The sequence below is a fragment of the Rhipicephalus sanguineus genome, chromosome 3 (assembly GCF_013339695.2).
Source record: "Rhipicephalus sanguineus isolate Rsan-2018 chromosome 3, BIME_Rsan_1.4, whole genome shotgun sequence".
NCBI classification, from domain to species: Eukaryota; Metazoa; Arthropoda; class Arachnida; order Ixodida; family Ixodidae; genus Rhipicephalus; species Rhipicephalus sanguineus.
Genome location: NC_051178.1, coordinates 152,927,633 through 152,939,988, shown reverse-complemented (window position 1 = coordinate 152,939,988; position 12,356 = coordinate 152,927,633). Strand labels below are relative to the sequence as shown.

Below are 12,356 nucleotides of genomic sequence, written 5' to 3'. Positions count from 1 at the left end.
TGACCAACGCGACCGGCGGGGACGCCAGCCAGCCCGAACACGCGGTTTGGCACGAAGCGCTGAAGCAGAAGAAACGTCCGCACTCAACGAGTACTCTCCACACACTCTTTTATTTACATGTCGCCTGCGTAAAACAGGAATACCAGAGCGGCGCCCCATGGCATTCGTACAGTGCAATACAAAACCGAAACCGAAACACAACAATGAGCTCGTGCAGAGGGCACGGAGGAAGGCAAGTTTCAGCGCAGTCGCATTTTCAGCACAGCTTAAGAAACTAGTCTTTAGAATTACGTATGTATGCATTTTCTACTAAAGGAACATACCACCTAATACTTACCTAGTGATGTTGCGCCTCAGATATGCGTAATGTTTGCTTTTTGATCGACAATGTACACAAGTATGAACCTAGTTAGCCGTTCAAGATGGCTGACCCTTGGGCAAGTGGTTCAACTTTGGCCGAGTGGCTGAATCGAGTGACATGCTGACAAACAGAAAGACAGACCAAAATTTCTCCGTTTAAGTATCCCAAGAAAGACTATCGTCTTTAAAAATATGGTATATGTTGGATCATTGGGAGCAAGTTTGACTGCAGCACTAGTATTAATGTGCCAAAGCGGCATAGTTGTTGGTGATGGGCAGTGTGTGGACAAAAGAAGCTTGAGTCCAAAACCACCACTTCGACAAAGAGTGCAACAATGTTTTGTACAGGGCCAGTTGGTTCTCTATGAAGAAACATTGTGCTGTGAGCATAGGTCGACAAAAATATTGGAACTCACTCAGACTCACTGAAGAAATATATTTTGCTCTGAGAGCTCACTCGGACTCAGACTCATCGAAATTTTCGTCAATCAGACTCACTCGGAATCAGACTCACCAAACTTTTTCTCATCCGGACTCACTTGGACTCAAACTCACCAACATATTGCTCAGCCGGACTCACTCAGATTCGCGGCTTGACCTGAGTCTGAGTGAGCCTGAGTGAGTCGACTCATGAGTCTGCTGGCTTAAAGTTAGCTTTTCCTATCTTGGTTTAAATGCTCGTTAACTCCAATATCTCACATAAACGGTGGTCTACGATACACCTTTTGATGTTATACCTTCAAGTATGAGTTATCAGTGGTTGCAGTCCAGTAAGGATGTTTTTATGAAGTGTGTGACTCACACAAGATAGTTCTATCAAGAACTTCCCATGAAAGAGATTGCGGGAGGAGGCCAGGGCACCTTCCCTACCATCCCCCTCCCCCCACTCACACCTCTTATCGGTAAGCATTGAGGTGGAGCATGAGCGCTAGTGCGTTGAGGCATGTGTGAATAGATTTGAGTATAAACGTAAGCCACCATAAGGCTGATAGTAATGCCGATAGGTGAGTAGATAGGACCATTGGTCGGCAGTGAAAGGTCGAGCTCACTCAGACTCACTCAATAAATATATTTCGCGCTTAGGGCTCACTCGGACTCAGACTCATTAGAGAGTTTTAGTTTAGCGCGCGCAAACCTGTACGTACGCAACGGCCTGCGCGCTGCGTACGTTAGAGTTGAGGCTGTCTCCTACATTTTTAGTTTACCGTACGCAACAACCGAAACGTGGACTGCGTCTAGGCGACAGCACCTTCGTCTCAGTGTGTTTTTCTGCGCCATCTAGTGGCTAAGAAATAAACTACAATAGCCGATCATAGTTGACACAAGTCAAGGCACGAGACAAGGCAAGATTTTACGATGGTGCAAATTTTGTTGAGGTGATCTGTGGTCAACGGTGACGGTTGGTACGACTTCTACGAGGCGAGCAGCAGTGAGGGAGGAAAAATGCCTTCCGAGAGCGGTGGCTTTTGAAGGGCGACTGCAGTCTCGACGACATCGAATATCTCCTACACCTTTGCAGCGATCACTGTCCACTGCACTGGGTCCGGGAACGGGTTCAAGCTACTCACGTAGGCAAGGAGCTCCAAATCGAGGGCAATTTTGAAATGGACGCGGGATTTATTCGCTGCCATGACCGCCGTGCCGCTTGTGCTGCTGTCGGACGCAGCCATTTTGCTTGTCTCGACCGGTCGAGATCTCGCGAGAGAAGCTCCCGTAAGGTACGCAACGGCCGTAGCGGGCGCAACGTAAGCGCCGAGATCTAGCGTGCGCATCTCTTGCGCGCGCAAACGCACGCATCTCTCTTAGGTTCAGCGCATGCGCAGTCTTGCTCTCTCTCACCCGTTGCGTGCGCAAGGCCGTTGCGCGCGCTAAACTAAAACTCTCTATTAATATTTTCCTCAACCAGACTCATTCGGACTCAAACTCACCAACGTATGGTTCAGCCGGACTCGCTCAGACTCAGACTCACAGCTCGACCTGAGTCTGAGTGGGTTTGCCGACCTATGGCTGTGAGTAGTACTTTCAACAGTGGTTAGTCTGAACTCCTCGTGAGTCTAAAGTCATAGTTTATGTTCATGTCGAAAGTATTCTTTCCAGTACAGCGTCCTATCATGCTGGCAAAAAGGCTTGCAACCTTCTTCATTTCAACAACCCGCCGCGGTGATCTAGCGGTTATGGCGCTCGACTGCCAACCCGAAGGTCGCGGGATCGCATTTCGATGGAGGCAAGATGCTAGAGGCCTATGTGCTTAGATTTAGGTGCACGTTAAAGAACACCAGATGCTCAAAATTTCCGGAGCCCTCCACTACGGTGTCCCTCATAATCATGTCGTGGTTTTGGGACGTAAAACCCCAGCAATTATTATTACTCTTCATTTGAACAAGGTTATTTGTCTTGTATAAGGGCAGCCACTCCCCTCTTTGAAATGCAGGTGCTGTGCTGAGGCTATCATCTCTTATTGTTTACCCAAAGTTGATCAACTGAAGTTTCTATGTTCCCGCAATCACTATGTCTTGTATGAGCATTCGAGATGAAGCCTTACACTCTGCTTTTTTGTTTCGATTGACAGATGACTGTTAAACCGGCAGAGAAGCCACCAAACAACACTAAAGTGTGTGCGAAGTGCGACTTCCAAAGCAGTGACTTGTCCGCTTTCCGTGAACATATCAAAGTGCACCGGCCGCCAAACCAAGAGACATTCCAGTGCCACGAGTGTGGTCTGTGTTATGTGGTGGAGCCCTCTTTGAGGAAGCACCTTCGAGGAGTGCACAGGGTGGAGGAGAAGAAGGCCGCTGACAGCCTCGCGGACGCAGACCCCAATGGTGCTGCCGTCAGCGGGCTTCGCTGCTCCGTGTGTTTGGCAACATTCGACACTGAACGAGAACTCAAAAGCCACACGCGTAGCCACGGCATGGCATTCCTAAAGAAAGTGAAGGCCAAGGACGGTACTGTTTGATCTGTGGTATGTGTGAGTGTATGTGTGTGTGCTTGCTGTGCATGCTTTGCACAGCATGATGAGTGAATAAATTGCTATAAGTGCGTTTTTACATTTACCTCTGTTTCGTAGGCTGTGGAGTGAAAGTAAGAATACGTGTTCTGAGCAACAAGTACACTGAGTAAGCATTCAAGCACACAGCATAGTCTGATCTGCGTTTGAGGCCGGTCTAGAGCCACTGTGGAAGCAACTGGCTCTTTTGAGAAAATTTCCGAGTTTCCTTTGCATTAAGCAGACAACAGATTATGGCCATAGCCAGAGACTGTTGACATCTTTGCATCTTCGTGATACAAATGTAATGAGTATCGCGCAAGTGCGTTGTGAACATGTTTAATACCTCTGTCACACGGCCACCACCGAACTCCGTTTATCTCCGTTCCGCATTGAACTCCTTAATGGAGCTTAACCAGAATGGAGTTGTGGCCGTGCTACACGGCTCGGTGCAAGCTTTCGACGGTTGCCGCATGGGGCAGAAACAGCGCTGCTGCGCTCGTCGAAACGTGCAATTTTTTGCCTGTGAAGTCGCCTTTAAAGCAACAAAAACGTGTTTTTGTGTGTTGATGAAGTGCTCGGAATCACCATTGCTGTCACAGTGCTTGTGCGTGCGCCTCACACGTGCAGAAACAAATATGGCGCGACGCTTCACAGCGGCGGCTTGGCGAGGCGTTGGTGTGGAGAGTACAAGCGCTGATGTCCGAAAAGATACAACTAAAACTTACACTACGGGGCGTGAAATGCTACGCAAAAAAGAGCATAGGTTTTAAAATTATAATTGAGCTCATTAGGACGATTTTGCCAGTGCGGTTTTTAGCGTAGCAGTAGCTGGCTGGGAACGAGAGTACTCCATCGAGCCGAAATGGGCATAACCGAACTCCTTCCACCAAAAGCTCCATTTAACTTCCTCAGCGAAATGGTGACCGTGTGACATGAACCCCATCTCCCTCGAGGAAAAGACAAGGGAGTTAAACGGAGTTCACGGGTGCCCGTGTGACAGGGGTATAATGGACATTGTTTAAAAGACTGGGCATGCAAACACGGACACAAGAGAGAAGTCAAGACAGCGCAAATGCCGGCGTTTGTGGTGTCTTGACTTCTCTCTTGTGACCGTGTTTGCATGCCCAGTCTTTTTAACAGGAATAACTGCCAACTAGCTTAGGTCTTCATTATTCTAATCTAATAGACAGCACCAACTGATAGACTGCTACTTGCCATAGTTATCCATAACGTGGCCTATATTAAACAGAAGAAGAGTTGCCTTTTTTGTGTGTGCACTTAACTGTTGGTGTAGCCATTCACCAATGAACCTATCAGTGCGTAATAGGCACGAGTCCTTTATCACCTATTCTAAGCAGACCAAAGTCATGGAATAAGCTATCACATTAGTGAGGAAGAGAAATGTTTGTTTGCAGTAGAGAGGGTGTAATTAGCCAGGCACCAGCATGCTAAATTTAAAGATATGCTTTGCATAGATGCACAATATCGACACGTCCCGTGGAACTTCAGGACGAGCTCACTTCACTGGTGAGGCAGTTTGTACTCATAAGGGCTGTGTATATATATATATATATATATATATATATATATATATAGATGTCGGCACTATTGGGATACTTCACTGTTGTTATTTGTACATAACCATCATCGCCCCTGATCTCCTTCGTGCTTGAGCCTGGATGGACAGTGCCTGTGGAATAAGAGGGTCCATCAGCAATGTCTAGCCATCTTCTGCCTTTTATATATGTTTAAAGGAGCCATCCTGGTGACCTAGGGACAGAACACTGGGCTTCATAGTAGTGTCCAAGTCTGGAGACTTGGATAATTTCCTGTTCGCGATGATGGTCTGAAGACTTCTAACAGCTTATCAAATAGTTGAGTGGGAACATTTGGTAAGGTACACAATATGGACTGTGGCAGTTGGATACCGGCTTGGTGGAGAGGCCAAGAGTATCAGACTGCTTGTTTCTCGCGCTGTTTAGTGTCAGTATGAATGACCAACTAGCCCAATCAGCCATCTTAGTGAGTAGCAGATGGTACAGACCAGCGAGCTAGGAGCATAGCATGCATTTGTAGTGAACGCATTTTAGTGGTGCGGGCTGCACTTCCATCACTTCAAGCAGACCTCAGCGCAGCTTCACAGAGGGCAATCTAATTGGCAACAGGTCAAGCTGCCGACAAGAGTTGGTTGGCTGAATCCCAGAGGGCTGGTTCAACCCACTGGGGAGATCGGCCATGAATCGTGCGAGAGAGAGAAAGGAGGAGAAGGATAAAAGGGAAAGGCAGGGAGGTTAACCAGAGCTGAGCCCGGTAGGTTACCCTGCATTGGGGAAGCGGAAGAAAAGAGAGAAAAGACTCTGCTGCCCCTCATCCAGGGCTTCACTGGTAATTGCGAGCATGCACGCCTCAGAAAAAAATTAGCACAGCTTGCACCAAGTCGCGCAATGCTGGATCACAGGAGAGCTCGCGGGCATCTGGCTGGGCCTGGCTTGGCTAGGCTTTTACCCTTTCGCCACTCTCTTTCCCACCCCTTGCTATACTATACTATACTATACTATACTATACTATACTATACTATACTATACTATACTATACTATACTATACATGGCTATGCTTTCTCTCTTTCTTTCTATATTTTTTGTCTGTTTCTATCTCTTTCTCTCTCTCTATTTCCTTCTCTCTATATTTTTTCTCTCTCTCTGGTCGTTCTCTCGCCCATCATAGTTATTGCATCCCACGCCGGACAAATCGGCACGCGTGTTCTGGGAGTGAAGCAGAAGAGAGCGCGTACCGGTTTATGGTTATGATAATTTTCTATCTACGACACACGGCAAACCTCGAGCATAACGGCCCTGCTGTAAGAACACCATGCCAATGAGTATTGACTTATTTTCATTATTAATTACGACCCGTTGTTAAATCCGTCAAACATCACATCTGATAGTCTGACTGTTTGCTCTATGGAATTTTCAAGTATTAGCTTTTTTTTTTCTCTTTTAGTTAAAGTTACAGCGTTTGTCTTTACTTCAAATGCCGCTCGGTTCTTGGCCCATCCCCCTTTGTGGGTGAGCGCCAGCAGCAAGAGGTCATCATCATCATCAAATATGTCATTCGCCTTCAGTACCATATACATATACGTTCACTAACAGAAATTCTTACGCGGAAATCAAGCCTCTCGTTTCGACCCTTCTGCTCGTTTATTGCGCACGCACATGCATGCTCCGATATGTACCGAATCTGAAAATTGGAAGGTTATCACGATATGCTCGATACGTCGAAATTACAAAATATGTCTAGCTGAAGCTTATCGGAAAGCTCCACCTGGCTTGGAAAAACAAAAATAAGGAGTTTCACGATTTGCTTCTACAAGGACGCGCCAATCGCTGAAAAGTTCACTATTACTCTTCATTTCATTCCTTGCAGAACGCGCGTGTCGGACCGTAAAAACTTCGCGCTGTTGAAGCATCGTAGACGTCGTGTTTCCGATAACTAACGTCCGCTACCCAGCCCAGCGGTTAGGGCGGTTTTCTTTCCTATTTGTATTCTACACCGCATTGCATGACTGCGCTGCGGTGAAGCTTATAAAGCAATTCCGTCGTTATCGAGCGCAAAATAAAATCCTCGCTGCGCAAGGTACCCATATTTGTTAAGATGATCTCCTTGCTAATTCCACACCATAGCTGACACTGTCTTTCAGTGTCAGCGCACTGTTTAACAACATATGCCGAAACATTGCTGTTTCTTCGGCATAAACACTCAAGATAACACAAGTGATCGCGAGTCCGTTTGGAGAAGCACTCTTGCAGGGGTGGAGCGCGCGGCTTAGCATTTGAATACAGTCAAACCCGATTATTTCGAGTTCGGATGAATCGGATTATCCCTTATATTAAACTATTTCTAACAATGACAATGCTTTGAAGTCAGTGCATAGGAATCTACCTCTACACCGAACAAAAATAGCCCGAACGCTCCATATATCGAATATCGGTCAGCGTGAAACGCTCCCAAGAAGTTGGCTTTTCCTCACAAGAGGAAAAGTTGGCTTTTCCTCACAACACAGTCGAACGTGCAGAACAGAAGTCTGACGTCGCCGCTGCGTACAGCATCCCAAGAAACACGCTAAGTAAGAAATTGAACATGGCCGACGTACAGGGCCAAGGCGGACTAGACGAATTGCATCCGACGAGTACGCACTGCGTATGAAGGTGTTGAGGCGCTGTTTACACCGATACTGTATTTTCAATCTTATAACCGTCCCTGCATGTAATCCGCATCCCAAGTAAAAATTGCGGAAAATTAACTACAATTTCCCGCATTTTGAATAAATCCGGGTTCTCTGCATAATCGTGAAGAATTGCCATGAACCCAACTTGCGCACCGTAATTTGCACTAAATATACGGCACAATCTTCAAAAGTTTTATATCGAAGTATACGATATATCGAACTAATTTCCGTTTTGGCGAGTTCGATATATGCGGGTTTGACTGTATATCGAATGTATGCATGCTATGTCGAGGTAAACGGTGGTTAGAGATACGCATAGTACGATGCTGTATACTTCTACGTGGGGTTTCCAACGTAATGCAAAACTGTTCGATATAGCGAATAATTCGATATATCCGAGTACCACTGTGTACAGTATAACCTCGGTGATACGAATCTCGCGGGGTTACCAAAAAGTCACAGTTTCGCCGCAACGGCGAAGCAATGATTGCGATAGCAATAAATTGTAATGTAACGCGAAGAACGGAAAACAGCTCGAAATTGCCATCGCATCGCTCGAGCCCAATGGACGCACGAAAAGAACGCACACAGGACGAGCGCGAACTAATGCGTCACAGCTCGACACTTGAAGCGCACTGCTCAAACGTAAAGCAGGACGCACAAAACAAACGAACAGGTACACACAGGACGAGCGCGAACTAATTGTCACAGTTGTTACTTATTTCTGTTTGAACAGCGCGCTCCTTTCGCAAACGCGGCTGCTGCAGCGAGCGAAGCGAAGCACCCCACCGGCCGCCCCTTCTTTCCTTGAGATAAGCGCACGAAAGCGACGACGCCCTGTAGAGCGAACAGCAACGGCGTTCGCAGAGGCGGGGCGACGATCTTTAAAGCGCGCAAAACGCGCGCACGTCGCGCCATCTATGTGGCCACTAAGAAAGCATGCTGAATTACATGGTGTATATAAATAGCTCGCCGTTAGCAGGCTGAGAGACGGTGCTGTCGTGGCCTAACGTATAACGCGGCGGGCTGCAAAGCGAGAGGTCGCCCGTTCGATTCCACGCGTCGGAAAGAATTTCTTTATTATTTTTCTTTGTGGCCTTTCTATAATATACATACTTATACATATACGGTGAATGACGGCAACGGGGACGGACATTTTCCAGCCGAGACTGTCCATATAATTGCTATCGCAATAAAATATTTGTTGAGTTGAATAAACTTTATTTGCCCAACGGTTGATATTGTGCCCGGGGCTATGCTGCCAGGGATCCACCATTCGAGGAACATGTTTCGAGGTCCTCGGCGACGGCCCTGGCCCGCTGGACGGCCCACTCCTGGTCTTCGGGGGCATCGCTCAGCAAGGCGCCTCGCTTCAGAGGGTTTTTCAGGTGTCCTCATCCTTCCTCGTAGTGTATCGTCATTTCTGTCGCATTCCCAAAGTACATGGGCCATATCGGCCCGTCCGTGCTCGCACCACGGGCAGCCAGGCGATGGGTGCAGCGCGGGCCAGAGGAGGTGCAGGTGGTAGGGGCTGGTGAAAGTACCCGTCTGCAGCCGCCTCAGGCCAACCGCCTGCGACCTGTCCAGACGCACGTGGGGTTCCGGATATATCTTGCGGTCTTTCCTATAGTGCCCAAGCACCTCGTGGTACGTGGCCGGGAACTCTTCGGCACCCCCCCCCCCCCCCCAGCAGTCAGCGTATATCTGGTCCCTTGCTCCTTGCGCCACGACTTCGGTTGCCGCAACAACGGAGGTGGTGGTGGTGTCAATAGCGGCGGCGCCGGAGCCGGTGGCCTCCACCGCCGTTCCTCCACCGGAGTCCCTCAACACAATGGCGGCTCCTGCTCCCTGGGTGATCGCGTCGCGGCGGGTAAGTTGCCTCGCGACGAGGTGGGCGCGCTCATTGTGGTTGGGCAGGGTGCCGGTGGGTCTTTGGCCGTTGGCATTGCTGCTGTTGCTTTTACGGCTGCTGGTGTAGATATCTGCAATGTCCCCCATGTGCGCGGGGAACCACTTGAGGGCTTTGTCCGTAATCGTGCCTGACCTGAAGTCCCCAGCCCTGGCGTTTATCATCCGAAATTCGTATCACCAGAAAACATGTTAAATTAGTACGCGACAAAAGGAAGTTGGCATATACGTTTTGATTTTGCGTTTCTCAGGGCCGCAGTGACGTCATGAAAAGCTCTGAATGATTGCCAATAAAGTTTTTGACGTCAACGATCATAAATGTACTCGTAAATATACGGTGCGTGCGCGCGTGTGTAATTAATGAGCCAGATGTGTTGTGACCCATTACCGCTAATAGTCCCTTCCCAATCTTACTACGCTTTTCTGCATCACGCCAGAGTACTGCGGGCGAAGGTGACTTAAGAAGCGTCTTGCACGCGATAGATGAAGGCCAGAAAATTTTAGAATCGCTGTCCTTTGCTGCTGTTGTTTTTTTATCGCGGAGGTGTGGAGGGTGCTTTTAGGGGCGAAGCTCCTTATGCCGTGGGTCTGTCCATCCTCCGTTTGTAGGTTTGTTTGTAGTAGCCACCTCTAGTTCGTGAGGAGCGCACGTTCTGATATGCAGTAGAAGAAGAAGACGACGTTGACGAGTGAGACTCTCGTGCGTGTTCGCCTGTGTGGCATTCTTTTTTCTTTACTGCGTGCGTTCTGGTATGCAGTAGAAGAAGAAGACGACGTTGACGAGTGACACTCTCGTTGCGTGTTCGCCTGTGTGGCGTTCTTTCTTCTTTACTACGTCTCGTGTTTTCAACGACACCCGAAGACAACATTTCAGGAGTAACGCGCCATGAGGCTCCCTCTTGGCACGCTTTCACTTTAGCTCGTAGTCGCCAGATGGAAGACAAGGCTGCGGGACGGAGGTCACGGAAGGCGGCGGCAGCGCGCGCTCGCAGACAGAATCCTGAGGTGAGAGCCAGGGGCGTAGCCAAGGGGGGGGTTGGGGGGGTTCGAACCCCCCCCCCCCCCCCGAAAATTTTCAGTTTTGCTTGTGTCTATATACACGCACACATACAAACGCACGCACAAACATACATAAAGTATGGTTGAACCCCCCCCCCCGAAAAAAATTTCTGGCTACGCCCCTGGTGAGAGCCCGCGAGGCCGAAGCTGCACGTCGACGCCGCGAAGCAGATTCCGCCGTTCGAGCACGCGAAGCCGAAGCTGCTCGGCAAGCTGCACGGCTGCGGCGAGAAGACCCCGCCGTTCGAGCACGCGAGGCTGAAGCTGCTCGACAAGCTGCACGGCTGCGGCGAGAAGACCCCGCCGTTCGAGCCCGCGAGGCCGAAACTGCACGGCTGCGGCGCGAATCGGATCTTCAAAATGTGAAGGACCGTGAAGCGGCGAGAAAGTGCGCGTACCGGCAGGCAGAGCCCGAGGCTGTGCGAGCACGTGAAGTGGCTGCGAAACGCATCAGGCGGGCTCTGCCCGAAGGCGCCGACGCGCGCTTCCAGCGGGACTTCCTTGATAACAGTTTCGGCCATAGTTGCGGTGTGTGCGACAGATTGCGGTTCTCAAACAATCTATACAATATCTTCCATCAAGAAGGACCACGCTCGCGCCAATGCCATCGCCGTGCTGCAGCGCGAGTTCGCTTCGCCCCACTCATCATCATTCACCACGTAGATATGCTGTGATTTTTTGGGGATATTTACGGCCGTGCCCGCGCAGTCGGGAAGTGTGCTCAAAATTCGGGAGTCTCCCGTGCAAATCGGAGAGTTGGCAGGTGTGCGCGTACGTTGCGAGGCCATCTCCTTCGCCAAGACCGCCCGCTTCGTCCCTTGAGGCCTTCTTCCACCTTTCATGGGACTTCTTGACGGACACGTAGCCCAAGTTTGAGTCTTGTTTCATACAACGTCTGATTGCGAGGACATGACTGGCATCGACGTGGCAGGTACGTGTTAACACAGTACGAAGACGCTGCCGCCTCGAGCACAACAGCAGGCATCAAAGCCACTCAAAGCGTTGGAAAAAAAAGAAACACGACGTGAACGCCATCTGTAATCTAAACGCGAAGGCGCGTAAAGGCCTCCAAAATTCGCGCGCAAAATCTCGGAGGCAATGACGCACCGTTGACGGTCGCGCAGCGCGCACGCCCGCACCCGCCGCGACAGCGCAGGCAGCACCTGTTCATACCTGTGCGCTAGCGTACGTTCGTATCAAACGTCGCGGGGTGAATATCGGTTCGCAGCAACCGTACTGCAATACACTGCAGGCTAATGGGTCTTGGTTGGGACCACAGAAAAATTCGTATCACACTGAAATTCGTACGAACCGTGATCGTATAACCGAGGCTTTACTGTATATGTTTATCAGCCAATGGGAAACTCACAGGCTCCCTTACGTATTCACCTAAGACGAAGGCGAAAGCCATCTTCATTTTCGTCTCAGTCGATGTAGTGATCCTGCCCTGCCACCCCCCGAAAGCTTTCCGCACCTTATGTGGTTTTGCACAGCCTCCAGGACCGGATTGTCACTGGAAAAATTAGGATCGGAGGCACCTCACCTGGTTTTGCATTGCCTCCACGATCGGCCACCTTTGACCGAGCTACGATGTCATAGGATGACGTCATCATGTCACGTTACGTCACGCGATGTCAAATGACGCCACGAATTTTTTAATCTGTGACGTCATTACGTGACGATGATTTTTTGCATCACTCATGACGCCGACGGTCAACCTTCGCGTTTGATGAGGCTTCTAAGTAGTGATGCAGAACTATCGGTAAATTGACTATCGATAGTATCGATAGTTCTTTTGAAACTATCGATAGTGT

At 49.3% G+C, this 12,356-nt stretch overlaps 1 protein-coding gene across 4 annotated transcripts in view; it reads left to right on the top strand.

Moving 5' to 3' along the window:
• Nucleotides 1-3,359, top strand: part of LOC119387472 (zinc finger protein 532) — a 41,818-nt gene extending 38,459 nt beyond the window's left edge. For all 4 annotated transcript variants that reach the window (XM_037654865.2, XM_037654864.2, XM_037654866.2 and 1 more), the window contains one exon: nt 2,930-3,359. In XM_037654865.2, the coding sequence (XP_037510793.1) occupies nt 2,930-3,316 (387 nt within the window). In that variant the 3' untranslated portion in view covers nt 3,317-3,359. The remainder of the gene's footprint in view (nt 1-2,929) is intronic.
• Nucleotides 3,360-12,356: the final 8,997 nt, after the last annotated feature.